Here is a 26,060-nt window from a genome sequence, read left to right on the forward strand (position 1 = left end):
CCTCAGGGGGTGCTGGGGTCACTCGGATGCCTGGGCCCCTCGGACGCCTGGGCCCCTCGGAGGGTGCTGGGGTCGCTCGGACGCCTGGGCCCCTCGGACGCCTGGGCCCTTTGGGGGGTGCTGGGGTCGCTCGGACGCCTGGGCCCCTCGGACGCCTGGGCCCTTTGGGAGACGCTGGGGTCACTCGGACGCCTGGGCCCCTCGGACGCCTGGGCCCCTCGGAGGGTGCTGGTGTCGCTCGGACGCCTGGGCCCCTCGGACGCCTGGGCCCCTCGGAGGGTGCTGGGGTCACTCGGACGCCTGGGCCCCTCGGATGCCTGGGCCCCTCGGAGGGTGCTGGGGTCGCTCGGACGCCTGGGCCCCTCGGACGCCTGGGCCCCTCGGAGGGTGCTGGGGTCGCTCGGATGCCTGGGCCCCTCGGACGCCTGGGCCCCTTTGGGAGACGCTGGGGTCACCCGGACGCCTGGGCCCCTCGGACGCCTGGGCCCTTTGGGGGGTGCTGGGGTCGCTCGGACGCCTGGGCCCCTCGGACACCTGGGCCCCTCGGAGGGTGCTGGGGTCACTCGGACGCCTGGGCCCCTCGGACGCCTGGGCCCTTTGGGGGCGCTGGGGTCACTCGGACGCCTGGGCCCCTCGGATGCCTGGGCCCCTCGGAGGGTGCTGGGGATGCTCGGACGCCTGGGCCCCTCGGACGCCTGGGCCCTTTGGGGGTGCTGGGGTCACTCGGACGCCTGGGCCCCTCGGACGCCTGGGCCCCTCGGAGGGTGCTGGGGACGCTCGGACGCCTGGGCCCCTCGGACGCCTGGGCCCCTCGGGGGGTGCTGGGGTCACTCGGACGCCTGGGCCCCTCGGACGCCTGGGCCCCTCGGAGGGTGCTGGGGACGCTCGGACGCCTGGGCCCCTCGGACGCCTGGGCCCCTCGGAGGGTGCTGGGGACACTCGGACACCTGGGCCCCTCGGAGGGTGCTGGGGCCGCTCGGACGCCTGGGCCCCTCGGACGCCTGGGCCCCTCGGACGCCTGGGCCCCTCGGAGGGTGCTGGGGTCACTCGGACGCCTGGGCCCCTCGGACGCCTGGGCCCCTCGGGGGTGCTGAGGTCACTCGGACGCCTGGGCCCCTCAGACGCCTGGGCCCCTCGCAGGGTGCTGGGGACGCTCGGACGCCTGGGCCCCTCGGACGCCTGGGCCCCTCGCAGGGTGCTGGGGACGCTCGGACGCCTGGGCCCCTCGGACGCCTGGGCCCCTCGGAGGGTGCTGGGGTCACTCGGACGCCTGGGCCCCTCGGACGCCTGGGCCCCTCGGAGGGTGCTGGGGTCACTCGGACGCCTGGGCCCCTCGGACGCCTGGGCCCCTCGGAGGGTGCTGGGGACGCTCGGACGCCTGGGCCCCTCGGACGCCTGGGCCCCTTTGGGAGACGCTGGGGTCACTCGGACGCCTGGGCCCCTCGGACGCCTGGGCCCCTCGGAGGGTGCTGGGGACGCTCGGACGCCTGGGCCCCTCGGACGCCTGGGCCCTTTGGGGGACGCTGGGGTCACTTGGACGCCTGGGCCCCTCGGACGCCTGGGCCCCTCGGAGGGTGCTGGGGTCACCCGGACGCCTGGGCCCCTCGGACGCCTGGGCCCCTCGGGGGGTGGGTGGGGGGGGAGGGTGCTGGGGCCCCTCGGAGGTACCTGGCTCTCCCGGACGCCTGGGCCCCTTCCCGGACGCCTGGGCCCCCGTCGCTCCCGGCTCCGAGCGGCTCCGGCGCTGCTGGGTGCCCCGGGGACGCCTGGGCCCGCCCAGCCCAGTAACAGCCCAGTTTGCCCCAGTTCCGCCCCAGTTCCACCCCCCCCGGGGCGCTGACCCAGCACCCAGTTGCATCCCAGTTGCCAAACTGGGCGCTGCCCAGTTGCACCCCAGTTTGTGCCCGTCGTCCCAGTATGACCAGTTACACCCAGTATTGCACCACTGGGTGCCAGTTGCACCCCAGTTTGTGCCCGTCATCCCAGTATGACCAGTTACACCCAGTATTGCACCACTGGGTGCCACTTCCACCCCAGTTTCCACCCGTCATCCCAGTATAACCAGTTCCAGCCCAGTTTGCACCACTGGGTGCCAGTTCCACCCCAGTTACACCCCAATTCCATCCCAGTTACATCCCAGTAACACCCCAGTTTGCACCCGTCGCCCCCAGTATAACCAGTTCCACCCCAGTTTGCACCACTGGGTGCCAGCCGAGCACCCCAGTTCCATCCCAGTTACATCCCAGTAACACCCCAGTTTGCACCCGTCGCCCCCAGTATAACCAGTTACACCCCAGTTTGCACCACTGGGTGCCAGCCGAGCACCCCAGTTCCATCCCAGTTCCATCCCAGTTTACCCCCTCTGGCGTCCCAGTATGACCAGTAAGGCTGGGTCCTTCCTGGGGACGCCTGGCACCAGTGACACCAGTATGGGCAGGGTGGCCCCAGTATGTCCCTCCCAGTATGCTCCCAGTATGGCCATTATGACCCCAAGGAGATTCCCAGTATGGCCAGCGTGAGCCCAGTCGGATCCCAGTATGCCCAGTATGATCCCGCTGGGAGGCAGATATGGCCGGTGTTATCCCAGTATGGCCAGTATGAGCCCAGTATGACCCCAAGCATGTCCAGTATAACCCAGTATGACCCAGTAAGACCCCAGTATAACCCAGTACTACTCCAGTATGCCCCCAGTACAGCCCCAGTATGCCCAGTACAGTCCCAGTATGCTCCAGTATGATACCAGTATGCCCAGTATGCCCCCAGTGCTAGCCCAGTACAGCCCCAGTATGACCCCAGTATGACCCCAAGCAAGTCCAGTATAACCCAGTATGACCCAGTAAGACCCCGGTATGACCCAGTACTACTCCAGTAGGGCCTCAGTAGGGCCCCAGTATGCCCAGTATTACACCAGTATGACCCCAGTATGCCCAGTATGACCCCAGTATGCCCCTAGTACAACCCCAGTATGCCCAGTACAGCCCCAGTATGATACCAGTATGCCCAGTATGCCCCCAGTATGCCCCCAGTACAGCTCCAGTATGCCCAGTACCGCCCCAGAATGCCCCAGTATGATACCAGTATGCCCAGTATGACCCCAGTATGCCCCCAGTCCAACCCCAGTATGCCCAGTATGACCCCAGTATGCCCAGTATGACCCTAGTATGCCCCCAGTACAGCCCCAGTATGCCCAGTACAACCCCAGTATGCCCAGTATGATACCAGTATGCCCAGTCCAACCCCAGTATGCCAGGTACAGCCCCAGTATGCCCCAGTACGATACCAGTATGCCCCCAGTAGGCCCAGTACAGCCCTGGTACGCCCCAGTGTGATACCAGTATGCCCAGTATGACTCCAGTACAACCCCAGTATGCTCAGTACAGCCCCAGTATGACCCCAGTATGATACCAATATGCCCAGTATGACCCCCGTATGCCCCCAGTGCAACCCAGTATGCCCAGTATGACCCCAGTATGCCCCCAGTACAACCCCAGTATGCCCAGTACAGCCCCAGTATGCCCCCAGTGCAACCCCAGTATGCCCAGTACAGCCCCAGTATGATACCAATATGCCCAGTATGACCCCAGTATGCCCCCAGTGCAACCCCAGTATGCCCAGTACAGCCCCAGTATGCCCAGTACGGTACCAGTAAGCCCCCAGTGCGATACCAGTATGCCCAGTACGACCCCAGTATGCCCAGTACGGCCCCGCCCCCCCCATGGATGCGACGGACGCGGGGGCGGAAGCAGCAGGTTTATTGGCTGGGGGACGGGGGGGTCGGTCCCACCCCGCCCGGACGCCTGGGCCCCTCCGGCGCGGGGTCCCGGGGCCCTCGGAAAGGGCCCTCGCCGCCTCCACGGGCCCAGGCGTCCGGGTGGGGCAGGAGGGGCCCAGGCGTCCGGGCAGGTTGGCAAAAGGGGCCCAGGCGTCCGGGTGGGGCAGGAGGGGCCCAGGCGTCCGGGTGGTGCAGGAGGGGCCCAGGCGTCTGGGTGATGCAACAGGAGGGGCCCAGGCGTCCGGGCAGGAGGGGCCCAGGCGTCCGGGTGATGCAACAGGAGGGGCCCAGGCGTCCGGGCAGGTTTGCAGAAGGGGCCCAGGCGTCCGGGTGATGCAGCAGAAGGGGCCCAGGCGTCCGGGTGATGCAGCAGAAGGGGCCCAGGTGTCCGGGTGATGCAGCAGAAGGGGCCCAGGCGTCCGGGTGGTGCAGGAGGGGCCCAGGCGTCCGGGCAGGTTTGCAGAAGGGGCCCAGGTGTCCGGGTGATGCAACAGGAGGGGCCAGGCGACCGGGCAGGAGGGGCCCAGGCGTCCGGGCAGGTTAGCAGAAGGGGCCCAGGCGTCCAGGCAGTAGGGGCCCAGGCGTCCGGGTGATGCAGCAGAAGGGGCCCAGGCGTCCGGGTGATGCAGCAGAGGGGCCCAGGCGTCCGGGCAGGTTTGCAGAAGGGGCCCAGGCGTCCGGGCAGGTTTGCAGAAGGGGCCCAGGCGTCCGGGTGATGCAACAGGAGGGGCCCAGGCGTCCGGGCAGGTTGGCAGAAGGGGCCCAGGCGTCCGGGTGATGCAGCAGAGGGGCCCAGGCGTCCGGGCAGGTTAGCAGAAGGGGCCCAGGCGTCCGGGCTCAGATGGCGACGCTGTTCTCCACCTCGGCGGGGTCCAGGTAGGGGTAGGGCAGGGGCAGGCCGGCGTTCCGGGCTCGGATGTCATCGGAGATCCGGGCCAGGCGCTGCTGGAAGGCGACGATGAGGCGCCGCGGGGCCTCCTCCGTGAAGTGCTCCTCGGGGTAACAACCCAACGGGCGCTGCGGACACCCGGACGCCTGGGTCCCTCGGACGCCTGGGTCCCTCGGACGCCTGGGGTCCTTCCCCGGACGCCTGGGCCCTTTCCTTGCCCACCTGGGTCCTTCCCGCACACCTGGACCCATCCCGGACGCCTGGGCCCTTCCCGGACACCTGGGCCCCCCCCGGACACCTGGGCCCCTTCCGGACACTTGGGTCCCTCCCGGACGCCTGGGCCCCTCCCAGATACCTGGGTCCCCTCCACCTCCCGGACACCTGGGCCCCTTCCCCGGACGCCTGGGCCCCTCCCAGATGCCTGGGCCCCTCCTGGACTCCTGGGCCCCTCCCAGACACCCGAGTCCCTCCCGGACGCCTGGGCCCCTCCTGGACACTTGGGTCCCCTCCACCTCCCGGACGCCTGGGCCCCCTCCACCTCCCGGATGCCTGGGTCCCTCCTGGACGCCTGGGCCCCTCCCGGACGCCTGGGCCCCTCCCAGACACCCGAGTCCCTCCCGGACGCCTGGGCCCTTCCCGGACGCCTGGGCCCCCCCCGGACACCTGGGCCCCTTCCGGACACTTGGGTCCCTCCCGGACGCCTGGGCCCCTCCCGGACACCTGGGCCCTTCCCGGACGCCTGGGTCCCTCCCGGACACCTGGGCCCTTCCCCAGATGCCTGGGCCCCTCCCGGACGCCTGGGCCCTTCCCAGACACCCGAGTCCCTCCCGGACTCCTGGGCCCCTCCCGGACTCCTGGGCCCCTCCCGGACGCCTGGGCCCCCTCCACCTCCCGTACTCCTGGGCCCTTCCCGGACTCCTGGGCCCCTCCCGGACTCCTGGGCCCCTCCCGGACGCCTGGGCCCCCTCCACCTCCCGGACTCCTGGGCCCTTCCCGGACTCCTGGGCCCCTCCCGGACGCCTGGGCCCCCTCCACCTCCCGGACTCCTGGGCCCTTCCCGGACGCCTGGGCCCCTCCCGGACGCCTGGGCCCCCGGCTCACCATGTCGAAGGGTTCGTTGCGCAGCACCCACAGCACCGACAGGGTGACGCAGGTCGTGTTGACGGCGGAAACGGCCGCCAGGAAATCGGCTTCCGTCAGCGGCGCCTTCGTCTCCGGCGGCGGCTCCCGCATGGCCGCCGGCATGTTGGGCATGAAGGCGCTGAGCTCGAACTGCCGCCGAGGGGCCCAGGCGTCCGGGAGGGGCCCAGGAGTCCGGGGTCCTCTCCCGTCACCGAAGGGGCCCAGGTGTCCAGGTGTCTCCCTCCCAGGGGCCCAGGTGTCCGGGAAAAGGGCCCAGGTGTCCGGGAAGGGGCCCAGGTGTCCGGGAAAATGGCCCAGGTGTCCGGGGAAAAGGGCCCAGGCGTCCGGGGAAGGGGCCCAGGTGTCCGGGAGGGGCCCAGGCGTCCGGGGCAAAGGGGCCCAGGTGTCCGGGAAGGGGCCCAGGTGTCCGGGGAAAGGGCCCAGGTGTCCGGGAAAAGGGGCCCAGGCGTCCGGGAAAAGGGGCCCAGGCATCCGGGAAAAGGGCCCAGGTGTCCGGGAAAAGGGCCCAGGTGCCCGGGAAAAGGGGCCCAGGCGTCCGGGAAAAGGGGCCCAGGCATCCGGGGAAAGGGCCCAGGCGTCCGGGAAGGGGCCCAGGTGTCCGGGGAAAGGGCCCAGGCGTCCGGGAAAAGGGGCCCAGGCGTCCGGGCGGCGTTACCTGCCCGCTGTTGGTGGCGGCGTGGTGCACGGAGCAGCTGTAGATGATCATGGTGACGAAGGTGACGAGTTCGGGCACCGTCTGCAGCTTCGAGGGGACCCCTGCGGGGGGGGGAGGGGCGGGCGCCTCGCACGGGGACCCCGAATCCTCGTGCAAGGACCCGAATCCTCGTGCAATGACCCAAATCCCCGTGCAAGGACCAAAATCCTCGTGCAAGGACCCGAATCCCCGTGCAAGGACCCGAATCCTCGTGCAAGGACCCGAATCCCCGTGCAATGACCCGAATCCTCGTGCAAGGACCCCGAATCCTCGTGCAAGGACCCGAATCCTCGTGCAATGACCCGAATCCTCGTGCAAGGACCCAAATCCTTGTGCAAGGACCCGAATCCCCGTGCAATGACCCGAATCCCCGTGCAAGGACCCAAATCCTCGTGCAATGACCCAAATCCTCGTGCAAGGACCCAAATCCTCGTGCAATGACACGAATCCCCGTGCGAGGTCCCCGTGTCCCCGTGCAAGGACCCAAATCCTCGTGCAAAGCCCCAAATTCCTGTGCAATGACCCGAATCCTCGTGCAAGGACCCAAATCCCCGTGCAATGACCCGAATCATCGTGCAATGACCCAAATCCTCGTGCAATGACCCAAATCCCCGTGCAAGGACCCGAATCCTCGTGCGAGGACCCAAATCCTCGTGCAAGGACCCGAATCCTCGTGCAATGACCCGAATCCCCGTGCAATGACCCAAATCCTCGTGCAAGGACCCGAATCCTCGTGCAATGACCCAAATCCCCGTGCAATGACCCGAATCCTCGTGCAATGACCCGAATCCTCGTGCAAGGACCCGAATCCCCGTGCAATGACCCGAATCCTCGTGCAATGACCCGAATCCTCGTGCAATGATCCGAATCATCGTGCAAGGACCCGAATCCCCGTGCAATGACCCGAATCCTCGTGCAAAGCCCCAAATCCTCGTGCAATGACCCGAATCCTTGTGCAATGACCCGAATCCCCGTGCAATGACCCGAATCCTCGTGCAAAGCCCCAAATCCTCGTGCAAAGCCCCAAATCCACGTGCAAGGACCCGAATCCTCGTGCAAGGACCCGAATCCTCGTGCAATGACCCAAATCCTCGTGCAAGGACCCCGAACCCTCATGCAAGGACCCAAATCCTCGTGCAATGACCCGAATCCTCGTGCAAGGACCCAAATCCTCGTGCGAGGACCCGAATCCTCGTGCAAGGACCCGAATCCCCGTGCAAGGACCCGAATCCCCGTGCAAGGACCCAAATCCTCGTGCAAGGACCCGAATCCTCGTGCAAGGACCCGAATCCCCGTGCAAGGACCCGAATCCTCGTGCAATGACCCGAATCCTCGTGCAAGGACCCGAATCCCCGTGCAAGGACCCGAATCCTCGTGCAATGACCCAAATCCCCGTGCAAGGACCCGAATCCTCGTGCAATGACCCGAATCCTCGTGCAAGGACCCGAATCCTCGTGCAATGACCCAAATCCTCGTGCAAGGACCCGAATCCTCGTGCAATGACCCAAATCCCCGTGCAATGACCCGAATCCCCGTGCAATGACCCGAATCCTCGTGCAAGGACCCGAATCCCCGTGCAAGGACCCAAATCCTCGTGCAAGGACCCGAATCCCCGTGCAATGACCCGAATCCTCGTGCAAGGACCCGAATCCTTGTGCAAGGACCCAAATCCTCGTGCAAGGACCCCGAATCCTCGTGCAATGACCCGAATCCTCGTGCAAGGACCCAAATCCTCGTGCAAGGACCCGAATCCTTGTGCAAGGACCCGAATCCCCGTGCAAGGACCCGAATCCTCGTGCAATGACCCAAATCCTTGTGCAATGACCCGAATACTCGTGCAATGACCCAAATCCTTGTGCAATGACCCGAATCCTCGTGCAATGACCCGAATCCCCGTGCAATGACCCGAATCCTCGTGCAAGGACCCGAATCCCCGTGCAAGGACCCGAATCCTCGTGCAAGGACCCCGAATCCTCGTGCAAGGACCCAAATCCTTGTGCAATGACCCGAATCCTTGTGCAATGACCCAAATCCTCGTGCAATGACCCGAATCCTCGTGCAATGACCCAAATCCTCGTGCAACGCCCCAAGTCCCCGTGCAAGGACCTGAATCCTCGTGCAACGCCCCAAATCCCCGTGCAAGGACCCACGTCCCCGTGCAAGGACATGACTCCCCGGGCGCGGGACGCACCTGAGCGGCGGCGGCCGCGGAAGCCGCGCCGGAAGATCTCGCCCACCCAGGCCTGCAGCTCGCCGTCGGCGCGCACGGCGCCCGCCGCCCCGTAGTAGTGGCCCACCACGGCGCCCACGAAGCTGCGGGGGGACACGGGGGGGGGACACGTGTGGCGGCCTCGCACGCCTCCTTGCACGCCCGCGCACCTCCTTGCACGCCCGCGCACGCTCTTGCACCTCCTCGCGCGTCCTTGCATGCTCTTGCACGTCTTTGCATGTCCTTGCACGCTCTTGCACCTCCTCGCATGCTCTTGCCCGTCTTTGCACACTTTTGCACATCTTTGCATGCTCTTGCACCTCCTCGCACGCTCTTGCCCGTCTTTGCACACTTTTGCACATCTTTGCATGCTCTTGCACGTCCTCGCACGCTCTTGCACACTCCTTGCATGCTTTTGCACGTCCTTGCACGCCCATGCACGCTCTTGCACCTCCTCGCGCGTCCTTGCATGCTCTTGCATGTCCTCACACGTCTTTGCACGTCCTTGCACGCTCTTGCACATCCTTGCACGTCCTTGCACACTCTTGCACGCTCTTGCACGCTCTTGCACCTCCTCGCGTGTCCTCGCATGCTTTTGCACGTCTTTGCATGTCCTTGCACGCTCTTGCACCTCCTCGCACGCTCTTGCCCGTCTTTGCACACTTTTGCACATCTTTGCATGCTCTTGCACCTCCTCGCACGCTCTTGCACACTCCTTGCATGCTTTTGCACGTCCTTGCACGCCCATGCATGCTCTTGCACCTCCTCGCGCGTCCTTGCATGCTCTTGCATGCTGTTGCAGGTCCTCACACGTCTTTGCACGTCCTTGCACGCTCTTGCACCTCCTCGCGCGTCCTTGCATGCTTTTGCACGTCTTTGCATGTCCTTGCACGCTCTTGCACCTCCTCGCACGCTCTTGCCCGTCTTTGCACACTTTTGCACGTCTTTGCATGCTCTTGCACGTCCTCGCACGCTCTTGCACACTCCTTGCATGCTTTTGCACGTCCTTGCACGCCCATGCATGCTCTTGCACCTCCTCGCGCGTCCTTGCATGCTCTTGCATGTCCTCACACGTCTTTGCACGTCCTTGCACGCTCTTGCACATCCTTGCACGTCCTTGCACACTCTTGCACGCTCTTGCACCTCCTCGCGCGTCCTCGCATGCTTTTGCACGTCTTTGCATGTCCTTGCACGCTCTTGCACCTCCTCGCACGCTCTTGCCCGTCTTTGCACACTTTTGCACATCTTTGCATGCTCTTGCACCTCCTCGCACGCTCTTGCCCATCTTTGCACACTTTTGCACATCTTTGCATGCTCTTGCACGTCCTCGCACGCTCTTGCACGTCCTTGCACACTTTTGCACGTCTTTGCACGCTGTTGCACCTCCTTGCACGCTATTGCCCGTCTTTGCACACTTTTGCACATCTTTGCATGCTCTTGCACATCCTTGCACACTCTTGCACGCTCTTGCACGCTCTTGCACCTCCTCGCACGCTCTTGCACACTCCTTGCATGCTTTTGCACGTCCTTGCACGCCCATGCATGCTCTTGCACCTCCTCGCGCGTCCTTGCATGCTCTTGCGTGTCCTCACACGTCTTTGCACGTCCTTGCATGCTCTTGCACATCCTTGCACGTCCTTGCACACTCTTGCACGCTCTTGCACGCTCTTGCACCTCCTCGCGCGTCCTCGCATGCTTTTGCACGTCTTTGCATGTCCTTGCACGCTCTTGCCCCTCCTCGCACGCTCTTGCCCGTCTTTGCACACTTTTGCACATCTTTGCATGCTCTTGCACCTCCTTGCACACTCTTGCACGCTCTTGCACCTCCTCGCGCGTCCTCGCATGTCCTTGCATGCTTTTGCACGCTCTTGCACCTCCTCGCACGTCTTTGCACGCCCTTGCACACTCTTGCACGCTCTTGCACTTCCTTGCATGCGTTTGCACCTCTTTGCACGCCCTCGCACGCTCTTGCATGCCCTTGCACGCTCTTGCGCGTCTTTGCACGCTTTTGCATGTCGTTGCATGCTCTCAGATGCCCTCACGCGCTCTTGCACGTCTTTGCACGTCCTTGCACGCTCTTGCACCTCCTCACATGCTCTCGCACATCTTTGCACGTCCTTGCACGCTCTTGCACGTCCTTGCACACTCTCGAACGCTCTCGCACGCTCTCGCATGCCCTTGCATGCTCTTGCACGTCTTTGCACGCTCTCGCATGCTCTTGCATGTCCTTGCACGCTCTTGCACCTCCTCACATGCTTTTGCACGTCTTTGCACTTCCTTGCACGCTCTCACACATCTTTGCATGTCCTTGCATGTTCTTGAACGTCCTTGCACGCCCTCGCACATCCTTGCATGTCCTTGCACACTCTTGTGTGTCCTTGCACACCCTCAAATTCTCTTGCACGCTCTCACACTTCCTTGCATGCTTTTGCACCTCCTTGCACGCTCGCGCACACTCTTGCACGCCCTTGCACGTTCTTGCACATCCTTGCATGCTTTTGCACGTCTTTGCACGCTCTCGCATGCTCTTGTACGTCCTCGCACGCTCTCACACGTCCTTGTATGCTCCTGCACACTCTCACATGCTCTTGCACGTCCTCGCACGTCCTTGCATGTCCTTGCACACTCTCGAATGCTCTTGCACGCTCTTGCACTTCCTTGCATGCTTTTGCACGTCTTTGCATGCTCTCGCATGCTCTTGCATGTCCTTGCATGTCTTTGCGTGCTCTTGCACCTCCTTGCACACCCCTTGCACGCTCTTGCACCTCCTTGCACGCTCTTGCACATCTTCGCACGTCCTTGCATGCTCTCGCATGTTTTTGCACGCTCTCGCATTTCCTTGTACGCTCTCGCACCTCCTTGCACACTCTCGCATGTCGTCGCATGCTCTCGCACATCTTTGCACTTCCTCGCACACTCTCGAATGCTCTTGCACGCTCTTGCACGTCCTTGCACACTTTTGCACATCTTTGCATGCTCTCGCACGCCCTTGCACGCTCTCGCGCATCTTTGCATGTCCTCGCACGCTCTTGCACGTCCTTGCACACTTTTGCACATCTTTGCATGCTCTCGCACCTCCTCACACGTCCTCGCACGTCCTTGCACGCTCTTGCACATCCTTGCATGTCCTTGCACGCTCTTCCATGCTCTCACACACCCTCGCACGCTCTTGCACCTCCTCGCACGCTCTCGCATGTCCTCGCACGCCCTTGCACGTCCTTGCATGCTCTCGCACCTCCTTGCACGCTCTCACACGTCTTTGCACGTCCTTGCATGCTCTCGCCCATCCCTGCATGTCCTCACACACTCTTGCACGTCCTTGCACGCTTTTGCACGTCTTTGCACGCTCTCACATGCTCTCACACCTCCTCGCACGCTCTTGCATGTCCTTGCACCTCCTCGCACGCTCTCACACACTCTTGCACCTCCTCGCACGCTCTCGCACGTCTTTGCAGGCTCTTGCACGCTCTTGCATGTCCTTGCACACTCTCAAATGCTCTTGCACACTCACACACGTCCCCGCATGCTCTTGCACATCTTTGCATGCTCCCACACGTTCTTGCATGTTCTTGCACGCTCTTGCACCTCCTCGCACGTCCTCGCATGCTTTTGCACGTCTTTGCAGGCTCTCGCACGCTCTTGCATGTCCTTGCACACTCTTTCATGCTCTTGCACACTCTTGCATGCTCTTGCACGTCCTTGCACGCTCTTGCACCTCCTCGCATGCTTTTGCACGCCTTTGCATGTCCTTGCACCTCCTTGCATGCTCTTGCATGTCCTTGCACGCTCTTGCACGCTCTTGCACACTTTTGCACCTCCTCGCACGTCCTTGCACCTCCTTGCATGCTCTTGCACGTCTTTGCACACTCTCGCACGCTCTTGCATGTCCTCGCACGCTCTTGCACCTCCTTGCACGTCCTCGCACTTCCTTGCATGCTTTTGCACCTCCTTCCACACTCTCGCACGCTCTTGCACACTTTTGCACGTCCTCACATGTCCTTGCACCTCCTCGCACGCTTTTGCACATCTTTGCACGCTCTCGCACGCTCTTGCACCTCCTTGCACGCCCTTGCACGTCCTCACATGCTCTTACACATCTTTGCACATCCTTGCACGCTCTTGCACGCTCTTGCATGCTCTTGCACTTCCTTGCATGCTTTTGCACATCCTTGCTCTTCCTTGCACGCTGTTGCACCTCCTCACACGCCCTCGCATGTCCTCGCACGCTCTTGCACGCTCTTGCATATCCTTGCACACTCTCGAACGCTCTTGCACACTCTTGCACTTCCTCGCATGCTTTTGCACGTCTTTGCACGCTCTCACATGCTCTTGCACCTCCTCGCACGCCCTCGCACATCCTTGCACGCTCTCACACACTCTTGCATGCTCTCGCATGCTCTTGCACGTACTTGCACACTCTTGCACGCTCTCACACCTCCTTGCACACTCTCTCACACTCTTGCATGTCTTTGCATGCTCTTGCACCTCCTCACACCTCCTTGCACGCCCTTGCACGCTCTTGCACATCCTCACATGTCTTTGCACGTCCTTGCACACTCTTGCACGCTCTTGCGTGTCCTTGCACACTCTCGAACGCTCTTGCACGCTCTTGCACGTCCTTGCATGCTTTTGCACATCTTTGCATGCTCTTGCACGTCCTTGCACGTCCTTGCACGCTCTTGCACCTCCTCACATGCTTTTGCACGTCTCTGCACGCTCTCACACGCTCTCGCACCTCCTCACACGCTCTCGCATGTCTTTGCACATCCTTGCACGCTCTTGCATGTCCTTGCACGCTCTTGAACGCTCTTGCGCGCTCTTGCACTTCCTTGCACTTCCTTGCATGCCCTTGCACGTCCTCGCACGTCCTCGCATGCTCTCACACACTCTTGCACGCTCTTGCACCTCCTTGCACGCTTTTGCATGTCTTTGCATGCTCTCACACGCCCTCGCACACTCTTGCACCTCCTCGCACGCTCTTGTACGCTCTCGCACATCTTTGCACGTCCTCGCATGTCCTTGCACATCCTTGCACGCTCTTACACACTCTTGCACCTCCTTGCACACCCTTGCACATCTTTGCACGTCCTCACACGCTCTTGCATGTCCTTGCACACTCTCGAATGCTCTTGCACGCTCCTGCACCTCCTCACACGCCCTCGCATGTCCTTGCATGCTCTTGCATGTCCTTGCACCTCCTTGCACGCCCGCGCACACCCACACATGTCCTTGCACACTCTCACACGTCCTCACATGCTTTTGCATGTCTTTGCACGCTCTCACACGCTCTTGCACATCCTCACACATCCTTGCATGCTCTCGCACGTCTTTGCATGCCCTTGCACACTCTTGCATGGTCTTGCACGCTCATGCACATCTTTGCACGTCCTTGCACTTCCTTGCACACTCTCGCACCTCCTCGCACGCTCTTGCATGCTCTCGCATGTCTTTGCGCATCCTTGCACGCTCTTGCACGTCCTTGCACGCTTCTGCATGTCTTTGCACGCTTTCGCACATCTTTGCATGCCCTTGTGCACTCTCGCACGCTCTTGCACCTCCTTGCATGCTCTTGCACACTCTCGCACGCCCTCGCACACTCATGCACATCTTTGCATGCTCTCATGCGCTCTTGCACACTCTTGCACACCCCTCGCACACTCTTGCATGCTCCTGGCACGCTCTTGCACGCTCCTGGCATGCTCTTACAAGCGTTTGCACCCCTTGCACACTCCTGCACATTCTTGCATGCTTTTGCACGTCTTTGCACGCCCCTCGCATGCTCTTGCAAGCATTTACACCTCTTGCACACCACTTGAATGCTCTTGCACGCTCCTGGCACGCTCTCGCAAGCCTTTGCACCCGTTGCACGCTCTCGCACACCCCTCACATGCTCTCGCACGCTCTTGCAAGCATTTGCAGGTGTTGCACGCTCTTGCATGCCCCTCGCATGCTCTTGCACGCTCCTGGCACGCTCTTGCAAGCATTTGCACCCCTTGCACGCTCTCGCCCGCCCCTTGCACGCTCTCGCCCACCCGCCGGCACCCACCTCTCGATGGCGCGCCAGAGGCGCAGGGCGTCGTCGCGGAAGAAGTAGCCGGGCAGGGCGGCGACGCCGCGGCGCTCCAGGTCGCGCGGCAGCACCAGGGCGTCGTAGCGCAGCGCCCGCAGCCCCCGCGCCACCAGCCGCAGCAGCCCCCGGCGCCCCAGGGCGATCGACTGCGCCGGGACCCCCCCCGGACACCCTGAGTACCTCCCCCCGGATACCCCCCCGAAATACCCCCGAAATACCCCCAAATACCCCCCAAATACTCCCGAAATACCCCGAAACACCCCCAAATACTCCCAAAATACCCCGATATACCCCTAAAATACCCCCGAACCCCCCCGAATACCCCCAATACCCCCCAAATACCACCAAATACCCCCGATATCCCCCAAACACTCCAGAATACCCTCAAATACCCTCAAATACCCCCAATGCACCCCAAATACCCCTGAAATAACCCCCGAAATACCTCCAAATACTCCCAAAATACCCCGAAATATCCCCGGGTACCCCCCGGGTACCCCCCAAATACCTCCCGAATACCCCCAAATACCCCCTTAAATACCACCGATACCCCCAAAATACCCCCAATAGCCCCGAAATACCCCCAGAATACCCCCGAACAACCCCAATACCCCCCGAAAACCCACAAATACCCCAATACCCCCCGAATACCCACAAATAGCCGCCAATACCCCCGAAATACCCCAAATACCACCAATACCCCCAAATACCCCCCGAAATCCCCCCAAACCCCTCCAGGTCGCGCGGCAGCACCAGGGCGTCGTAGCGCAGCGCCCGCAGCCCCCGCGCCACCAGCCGCAGCAGCCCCCGGCACCCCAGGGCGATCGCCTGCGCCGGGACCCCCCCCGGACACCCTGAGTACCTCCCCCCCGGATACCCCCCCAAAATACCCCCGAAATACCCCAAGTACTCCCGAAATACTCCCGAAATACCCCCAAATACCCCCGATACCCCCCAAAATACTCAAGAATACCCCCAAATACCCCCCGAAATACTCCGAAATACCCCAAATACCCCCTTAAATACCACCGATACCCCCAAAATATCCCCAATACCCCGAAATACCCCCAGAATACCCCCGAACAACCCCAATACCCCCGAATACCCACAAATACCCCAATACCCCCGAATACCCCCGAATACCCCCGAATACCCAGCAATACTCCCAATACCCCCCGAATACCCCTGAAACACCCCTAAAATGCTCCCTGAATACCCCCGAATACCCCCGAATAACCCCGAATGCCCCCAAATACCCCCCAAATACCCCCGAAATACCCCAAATACCACCAATACCCCCAAATACCCCCCGAAATCCCCCCAAACCCCTCCAGGTCGCGCGGCAGCACCAGGGCATCGTAGCGCAGCGCCCTCAGCCCCCGCGCCACCAGCCGCAGCAGCCCCCGGCGCCCCAGGGCGATCGCCTGCGCCGGGACCCCCCCCGGACACCCTGAGTACCTCCCCCCCGGATACGCCCCCGAAATACCCCCGAAATACCCCCGAAATACCCCCCAAATACTCCCGAAACACCCCCAAATACCCCCGAAATACCCCCGAAACACCCCCGAAATACCCCCGAAATAACCCTCAAATACTCCCGAAATACCCCAAAATACTCCCAAAATACCCGATATACCCCTAAAATACCCCGAACCCCCCGAATACCCCCAAAATACCCCCAAAATACCCCCAATACCCCCAAAATACCACCAAATACCTCCGATACCCCCAAAATACTCCAGAATACCCCCGAAATACCCCCCGAAATACTCCGAAATACCCAAAATACCCCCGAAATACCCCCAATACCCCCGAAATACCCCCAGATTACCCCCGAACAACCCCAATACCCCCGAATACCCACAAATACCCCAATACCCCCAATACCCCACGAATACCCACAAATACCCACCAATACCCCCAATACCCCCGAATACCCCTGAAACACCCCTAAAATGCTCCCTGAATACCCCCAAATAGCCCGAATACCCCCGAATGCCCCCAAATACCCCCAAAATACCCCCCAAATACCCCGAATACCACCAATACCCCCAAATACCCCCCGAAATCCCCCCAAACCCCTCCAGGTCGCGCGGCAGCACCAGGGCGTCGTAGCGCAGCACCCGCAGCCCCCGCGCCACCAGCCGCAGCAGCCCCCGGCGCCCCAGGGCGATCGACTGCGCCGGGACCCCCCCCGGACACCCTGAGTACCTCCCCCTCCCGGATACGCCCCCGAAATACCCCCGAAATACCCCCCAAATACCCCCCAAATACTCCCGAAACACCCCCAAATACCCCCGAAATACCCCCGAAATACCCCTGAAATATCCCCCAAATACTCCCGAAATACCCCGAAACACCCCCAAATACCCCCAAATACTCCCAAAATACCCCGATATACCCCTAAAATACCCCCAACCCCCCCGAATACCGCCCGAAATACCCCCAATACCCCCAATACTCCCCAAATACCACCAAATACCCCCGATACCCCCAAAATACTCCAGAATACCCCCAAACAAGCCCAATGCACCCCAAATACCCCCGAAATACCCCCCGAAATACCTCCATATACTCTCAAAATACCCCGAAATACACCCGAAATATCCCCCGAATACCCCCGAACTCCCCTGGATACCCCCCCCCAAATACCTCCCAATACCCCGAATACCCTGAATACCCCCGAAATACCCCGAAATACCCCTCAATACCACCAAAATACCCCCAATACCCCCGAAATACCCCCGAACAACCCCAATACCCCCCGAATATCCCTGAAATACCACTAAAATGCTCCCTGAATACCCCCAAATACCCCCGAATGCCCCCGAATGCCCCCAAATACCCCCGAAATACCCCAGAAATACCCCTAAAATACCCACGAATACCCCCAAAATACGTCCAAGACCCCCAAACACCCCTAACCCCCCCGAATACCCCCGAAATACCCCGAATACCCCCGAAATACCCCCAAATACCCCCCAAATACTCCCAAAATACCTCCGATATACCCCTAAAATACCCCCGAACTCCCCCGAATACCCCCCGGAATAAGCCAATACCCCCCAAATACCCCCCAAATACCAACAAATACCCCCAATACCCCCAAAAACTCCAGAATACCCCAAATTCCCCCCAATACCCCCAATGCACCCCAAATACCCCCGAAATACCCCCGAAATACCCCCAAATACTCCCAAAACACCCCGAAATACCCCCGTATACCCCCCAATACCCCCCCCCCAATACCACCGAAATACCCTCCCGGATACCCACAAATACCCACAAATACTCACGAACACCCCTGATACCCCTCGAATACCCCCCCCGAAATACTCTTGAATACCCCCCGGATACCCCCCGGATACCCCCCAAACACCCCCAAAATACCCCCAAACACCCCCAAAATACCCCCGAATACCCCCGAATACCCCCAAAATAACCCCGAATATCCCTCGAATACCCCTGAAACACCCCAAAATACCTCTGAATACCATCAAATACCCCCCGAATACCTCCCAAACACGCCAAAATACACCTGAATACCCCCAAATACCCCCGGATACCCCCAAATACCCCCTGGATATCCCCCAAAATACCCCCCGATATACCCCCCGAAATACACCCCGAATACCCCGAAATACCCCCAAATACCAACGAATACCCCCAATACCCCCGAACACCCCCCCGAACACCCCCAATACCCCCCCCCCGTATACACCCTGGATACCCCTCCCAAAATACCCTCCAAATACCCCAGAAATATCCCCGAACACCCCTAAAATACTCCCCGAATACTCCCGAATACTCCCATACCCCGAAATACCCCAAAATACACACAAAATACCCCGAAATACCCCCAATACCCCCCAAAACCCCCCAAATACCCGAAAATACACACAGAATACCCCCAATATCCCCTAAATACACCGAGTACCCCAAAATACCCCCAAAATACCCCAAATACCCCCAAATACACCCAGATACCACCAAAATATTCCAATACCCCGTTTACCCCCAATACCACCCAAATACCCCCCCAAAACCCTCGATCACCCCTAATACTGCCAAAATACCACCGATACCCCCCAAATACCCCCCCCAATACTCGCCAATACCCCCTGATACCCCCGGAATACTCCCAACACCCCCAAAATACCACCTGATAACCCCCAATATCCCCCAAAACACCCCAAATACCACCATAATACCCCCCGAATACCCTCAAACACCCCCAAATACTCCCGAAACCCCCCCGAAATACCCCATATACCCCCAAGATACCCCGATACCCAAAATACCCCCAGAATACCCCCAAAAGCCTTCCAATGCCCCCGAATACCCCCAGAATACTCCGAAATACCCCCCCCCGAATACCCCGGTACCCCACAAAACTCCCCAAACACCCCCCCGAATACCCCGAATACCCCCAAATACCCTCCCATACCCCCCGAATACCCCCGAAATACCCCCTGATATCCCCGAAATACCCCGAATATCCCCAAAATGCCACCGAATATCCCCAAATCCCCCCGATACTCCCCAAACACCTTTTAAATACCCCCAATACCCCCCGATACCCCCCATACCCCCAATACCCCCGGAATACCGTCCAATACCCCCAAAATACCCCAATACTCCTAAATACCCCCAAATACCCCCCCAAATACCCGCCAAATACCACCAAATATCCCTAAATACTCCCCGATACCCCCAAATACCCCCTGAATATTCCCCGATACCCCCGAATACCCCGAATACCCCCAAATACCCCCAAATACCCAACACCCCAAATACTCCCAAATACCCCGAATACACCCCAAATACCCCCAAAATATCCCCGAAATACCCCAAATACCACGCCAATACCCTGAAATACCCCAAATCCCCCCAACTCCCTCAAATCCCCCCAAACTTCCCCAAATCTCCAAATGCCGCAAATCCCCCCAAATCCCCAAATACTCCCAAATCTCTCACAAATCCCCAAATACCCTGAAATACTCCCAATACCCCCAAATACCCCCAATCCTCCCAAACCCCTCAACCCCCCCCAAACCTCCCCAAATCTGCAAATACCCCAAATACCCCAAAATACTCCCAGTACCCTGAAACACTCCCAATACCCCCAAATCCCCAAACACCCCCAAATACTCCCAATACCCCCAAATACCCCCCAATACCCCCCAAACCGCCCTCACCCGGTCGAAGACGCCGCCGGGGTTCAGCAGGAGGCTCCGCGCCAACATGGCCAGATGCACCGTGAAGCGGGTGTGCGGCACCAGCAGCTGCGCCCGGACGCCTGGGTCCCCGCGCGGCCGGCAGCACCGCGGGGCGCCCGGACGCCTGGGCCCCTTCCGGGTAACCCCCCCTTCCCCCCCCCCCAACCCGCTCACGTCTGGGAGATCGTGGGGTGCCCGGACGCCTGGGCCCCTTCCTGGACGCCTGGGCCCCTCGGGAGCTAGAATGGGGCGTTCGGGAGGTTCCCGGACGCCTGGGCCCCCCGGACGCCTGGGCCCCTGGGGAGCTAGAATGGGGTGTTCGAGAGGTTCCCAGATGCCTGGGCCCCTTCCCGGACGCCTGGGCCCCTCGGGGAGCTAGAACTGGGCATTCGAGGGGCTCCCGGACGCCTGGGCCCCCAGGCGAGCTTGAACGGGGTGTTTGGGTGCTTCCCAGACGCCTGGGCCCCCCGGACGCCTGGGCCCCCAGGGGGTTGGAATTGGGTGTTCAGGAGGTTCTTGGACACCTGGGTGCCCCGGACACCTGGGTCGCCCGGACGCCTGGGCCCCTGGTGAGCTAGAACGGAGCATTTTGGAGGCTCCCGGACACCTGGGCCCCCCGGACACCTGGGCCCCCGGACACCTGGGCCCCCAGGGGGTTGGAATGGGGCGTTCAGGAGGTTCTTGGACACCTGGGTGCCCCGGACACCCGGGTCGCCCGGACGCCTGGGCCCCTGGGGGAGCTAGAACGGAGCGTTCGGGAGGTTCCCGGATGCCTGGGCCCCCTGGACGCCTGGGCCCTCAGGAGGTTGGAATGGGACGTTCAGGAGGTTCTTGGACACCTGGGTGCCCCGGACACCCGGGTCACCCGGACGCCTGGGCCCCTGGTGAGCTAGAACGGAGCGTTTTGGAGGCTCCCGGACGCCTGGGCCCCCCGGACGCCTGGGCCCCTCACCTTGTAGAGCGGGTGGCGGGTGGGCAGGTGGCGCAGGGTGGCCAGGGCGTAGACCTCGCCCAGGAGGTGGCTGCGCAGCAGGTGGGTGAGGGCTTCGTGCACGTGGAAGTCGGAGCTGCGCACCCAGGCCTTGGCCAGGGTCCAGAGCCAGGGCGGGTCGGAAGGCAGGAAAACGGGACTGCGGGGTCCCGGCGTCTGCGAGAGCTGCGGGGACGGGGCAACGGAGGCCGGACGCGTGGGTGGGCTCGCCCGGACGCCTGGGCCCCTTGCCCGGACGCCTGGGTTGCTCACCCGGACGCCTGGGCCTTTTACCCGGACGCCTGGGCCCTTCGCCCGGACGCCTGGGCCCTTTTCCCGGACGCCTGGGTTCCTTGCCTGGACGCCTGGGCCCCTTCCCCGGACACCTGGGCCCCTTCCCCGGATGCCTGGGCCCCTTTCCCGGACACCTGGGTTCCTCTCCGGATGCCTGGGCCACTTTCCCGGACGCCTGGGTCCTTTTCCCGGACGCCTGGGTCCTCGCCCGGATGCCTGGGCCCCTTCCCCGGACGCCTGGGCCCCTTCCCCGGATGCCTGGGCCCCTCGCCCGGACGCCTGGGCCCCTTCCCCGGACACCTGGGTCCCTTCCCCGGACGCCTGGGCCCCTTCCCTGGACGCCTGGGTTCCTTTCCCGGACGCCTGGGTTCCCTCCCGGACGCCTGGGCCCTTTACCTGGATGCCTGGGCCCCTTTTCCCGGATGCCTGGGCCCCTTCCCCGGACGCCTGGGTCCCTTCCCCGGACGCCTGGGCCCCTTCCCTGGACGCCTGGGTTCCTTTCCCGGACGCCTGGGTTCCCTCCCGGACGCCTGGGCCCTTTACCTGGATGCCTGGGCCCCTTTTCCCGGATGCCTGGGCCCCTTCCCCGGACGCCTGGGTCCCTTCCCCGGACGCCTGGGCCCCTTCCCTGGACGCCTGGGTCCTTTTCCCGGATGCCTGGGCCCCTTTCCCGGATGCCCGGGTTCCTTTCCCGGATGCCTGGGTTCCCTCCCGGACGCCTGGGCCCCTTCCCTGGACGCCTGGGTCCTTTTCCCGGATGCCTGGGCCCCTTTCCCGGATGCCTGGGTCCCTTCCCCGGACGCCTGGGCCCCTCGCCCGGACACCTGGGTTCCGCGCCCGGATGCCTGGGCCCCTTTCCCCGGACACCTGGGCCCCTCCCAGACACCTGTCTCCCTCCCGGACACTTGGGCCCCTCTTGGACGCTTGGGCCCCTCCAGGATGCCTGGGCCCCTTCCCGGACACCTGGGTCCCTCCCAGACACTTGTTTCCCTCCCGGACGCCTGGGCCCCTCCCAGACACTTGTCTCCCTCCCGGACGCCTGGGCCCCTTTCCCGGACGCCTGGGCCCCACCTGGATGGCGAGAGGCAGCAGCTGCCCGTCGGGGCGCTGGTGCAGCAGGCAGAGCGGAGCGGCCACGTAGGTCGGGCGCCCGTCGATCTCCGCCGTGGGGACCCCGTCGAGCACCCGGTAGTCGACCAGGTAGACGTGACCCCGCTGCGGAGCACGTCAGGCCCGGACGCCTGGGCCCCCGTCGGAGCGACCCAGACGCCTGGGCCCCTTTCCTGGATGCCTGGGTCCCCTCCAGCCCCCGGACGCCTGGGCCCCCGTCGGAGCGACCCGGACGCCTGGGCCCCTTTCCTGGATGCCTGGGTCCCCTCCAGCCCCCGGACGCCTGGGCCCCCGTCGGAGCGACCCGGACGCTTGGGCCCCTTTCCTGGATGCCTGGGTCCCCTCCACTCCCCGGATGCCTGGGCCCCTCCTGGACACCTGGGCCCCTCCCGGATGCCTGGATCCCTCCCGGATGCCTGGGCCCTTCTGGACACCTGGGTCCCCTCCATCTCCCGGACGCCTGGGCCCTCCCTGACACCTGGGTCCCCTCCACCTCCCGGATGCCTGGGCCCTTCCCGGATGCCTGGGCCCCTTCTCGGACACCTGGGCCCTTTCCGGACACCTGGGCCCCCTCCAGCCCCTGGACACCTGGGCCCCTTCCCAGACACCTGGGCCCTTCCCGGACGCCTGGGCCCTTCCCGGACGCCTGGGCCCTTCCCGGATGCCTGGATCCCTCCTGGACACCTGGGCCCCTTCCCGGATGCCTGGGCCCCTTCTGGACACCTGGGTCCTTCCCGGACACCTGGGCCCCCTCCACCCCCCAGATGCCTGGGCCCCTTCTGGACGCCTGGGCCCTTCCCGGATGCCTGGGCCCCTTCTCGGACGCCTGGGCCCTTCTGGACACCTGGGTCCCCTCCAGCCCCTGGACACCTGGGCCCTTCCCGGACGCCTGGGCCCTTCCCGGATGCCTGGATCCCTCCTGGACACCTGGGCCCCTTCCCGGATGCCTGGGCCCCTTCTGGACACCTGGGTCCTTCCCGGACACCTGGGCCCCCTCCACCCCCCAGATGCCTGGGCCCCTTCTGGACGCCTGGGCCCTTCCCGGATGCCTGGGCCCCTTCTCGGACGCCTGGGCCCTTCTGGACACCTGGGTCCCCTCCAGCCCCTGGACACCTGGGCCCCTTCCCGGACACCTGGGCCCCTCCCGGACACCTGGGTCCCCTCCAGCCCCCGGATGCCTGGGCCCTTCTGGACGCCTGGACCCCTTCCCGGATGCCTGGGCCCTCCCGGATGCCTGGGTCCCTTCCCGGACGCCTGGGTCCCCTCCACCCCCCGGATGCCTGGGCCCTTCCCGGATGCCTGGGCCCCTTCTCGGACGCCTGGGCCCTTCTGGACACCTGGGTCCCCTCCACCCCCGGATGCCTGGGCCCTTCTGGACACCTGGGCCCCTCCCGGATGCCTGGGCCCTTCCCGGATGCCTGGGTCCCTTCCCGGACGCCTGGGCCCCCGCTGACCTCCATCTCCTGGTGGAGGGAGGTGTGGGGGCCGAGGGCGGGCGCCACCATGGCGGGGGTGACGGCGAAGTTGGGGGGCAGGCGGGAGCAGCGGCGCAGCAGGACGGGGTTCACCCCGTTGAGGAACTGGTACCCGAAGAAGGCGTCGTCCCGCCAGTGCTGCGCCACGTAGTCTGCGCGCGCGGGGTGGGGGGGGGGCGTCAGCCGGGCCCGGACGCCTGGGCCCCTCCAGCCCAGCCCGGGTTCTGACACCTCCCGGACGCCTGGGCCCCTCCCTGACATCATTCGAATGCACCCCGGACGCCTGGGCCCTTTCGCATGGGGGGCACCCGGACGCCTGGGCCCCTCCCTGACAATCTCCTGACACCTCCCGGACGCCTGGGCCCCTCCACGTGGGGGGCGCCCGGACGCCTGGGCCCCTCCCTGACAACCTGCCAACACCCCCGGATGCCTGGGCCCCTTCTCATGGGGGGCACCCGGACGCCTGGGCCCCTTCCTGACTGTCCCGGACGCCTGGGCCCCTCCCTGACAATCCCCCGGACGCCTGGGCCCCTCCTTGACATCGCTTCAATGCACCCCGGACGCCTGGGCCCCTTCTCATGGGGGGCACCCGGACGCCTGGGCCCCTTCCTGACTGTCCCGGACGCCTGGGCCCCTCCCTGACAATCCCCCGGACGCCTGGGCCCCTCCTTGACATCGCTTCAATGCACCCCGGACGCCTGGGCCCCTTCTCATGGGGGGCACCCGGACACCTGGGCCCCTCCCTGACTCTCCCGGACGCCTGGGCCCCTCCCTGACATCGCTTCAATGAACCCCGGACGCCTGGGCCCTTTCGCATGGGGGGGCACCCGGACGCCTGGGCCCCTTCCTGACTCTCCCGGACGCCTGGGCCCCTCCTTGACTCCCCCGGACGCCTGGGCCCCTTCTCCCAGCCAGGTCTCTGACATCCCCCGGACGCCTGGGCCCCTTCTCCCAGCCAGGTCTCTGACACCTCCCGGACGCCTGGGCCCCTTCTCCCAGCCAGGTCTCTGACATCCCCCGGACGCCTGGGCCCCTCCCTGACATCGCTCCAATGAACCCCGGACGCCTGGGCCCTTTCGCATGGGGGGCACCCGGACGCCTGGGCCCCTCCCTGACAATCTCCTGACACCTCCCGGACGCCTGGGCCCCTCCACGTGGGGGGCACCCGGACGCCTGGGCCCCTCCCTGACAACCTGCCGACACCCCCGGATGCCTGGGCCCCTTCTCATGGGGGGCACCCGGACGCCTGGGCCCCTTCCTGACTGTCCCGGACGCCTGGGCCCCTCCCTGACAATCTCCTGACACTTCCCGGACGCCTGGGCCCCTCCACGTGGGGGGCGCCCGGACGCCTGGGCCCCTCCTTGACAACCTGCCGACACCCCCGGACGCCTGGGCCCCTCCCTGACTCTCCCGGACGCCTGGGCCCCATCTCCCAACCAGGCCTTTAACAACTCCCGGACGCCTGGGCCCCTCCTGGACACGCGTGTGCGGCTCCCCCCAGGTGTGTGCGTGACCTGTGATGCACCAGACACGCGTGTTCCCGACCTGTGACAACCCAGACACGCGTGTGTGGCGCCTCCCCATGCGTGTGCCTGACCCGTGACGCACCGGACACGCATGTGGCCGACCCATGATGCACCGGATACGTGTGTCCCCAACCTGTGACGCCCCGGACACACGTGTGCCTGACCCATGATGCACTGGACACATGTGTTCCTGACCTGTGACACCCCGAACACACATGTGCCTGATCCGTGACGCCCTGGACATGCATGTGCCTGACCCGTGACGCCCTGGACACGTGTGTGCGGCTCCCCCCACACATGTGCCCAACCTGTGATGCACCGGACACGCGTGTGCTCAACCTGTGACACCCTGGACACACGTGTGCCCAACCCATGATGCACCGGACACGCATGTTCCCAACCCGTGACGCCCTGGACACGCGTGTGCCCGACCCGTGATGCCCTGGACATGCATGTGCCAAACCTGTGACAGCCTGGACACACATGTGCCTGACCCGTGACGCCCTGGACACGTGTGTGCCCGACCCACGATGCACCAGACACGCGTGTGCCTGACCTGTGACACCTTGGACACGCGTGTGCCCAACCCATGACGCACTGGATACATGTGTGCCTGAACCGTGATGCACCAGACACGCGTGTGCCCGACCTGTGACACCCTGGACACGCGTGTGCCCAACCCGTGATGC

General features: G+C 63.5%; 1 protein-coding gene across 1 annotated transcript in view; it reads right to left on the reverse strand.

The window, feature by feature from the left end:
- Window positions 1–4,375: 4,375 nt before the first annotated feature.
- The window catches only part of LOC136995915 (polyunsaturated fatty acid lipoxygenase ALOX15B-like), a 30,695-nt gene continuing 9,010 nt past the window's right edge, over window positions 4,376–26,060 (reverse strand). The window contains 9 exon segments of the mRNA XM_067316912.1: window positions 4,376–4,789; window positions 5,763–5,933; window positions 6,460–6,560; window positions 8,690–8,811; window positions 14,754–14,923; window positions 19,976–20,062; window positions 20,949–21,152; window positions 22,332–22,475; window positions 23,825–23,997. Coding sequence (XP_067173013.1) covers window positions 4,610–4,789; window positions 5,763–5,933; window positions 6,460–6,560; window positions 8,690–8,811; window positions 14,754–14,923; window positions 19,976–20,062; window positions 20,949–21,152; window positions 22,332–22,475; window positions 23,825–23,997 — 1,352 coding nt within the window. The 3' untranslated portion in view covers window positions 4,376–4,609.

This window comes from Apteryx mantelli, unplaced genomic scaffold, assembly GCF_036417845.1.
Source record: "Apteryx mantelli isolate bAptMan1 unplaced genomic scaffold, bAptMan1.hap1 HAP1_SCAFFOLD_175, whole genome shotgun sequence".
Classification (NCBI taxonomy): domain Eukaryota; kingdom Metazoa; phylum Chordata; class Aves; order Apterygiformes; family Apterygidae; genus Apteryx; species Apteryx mantelli.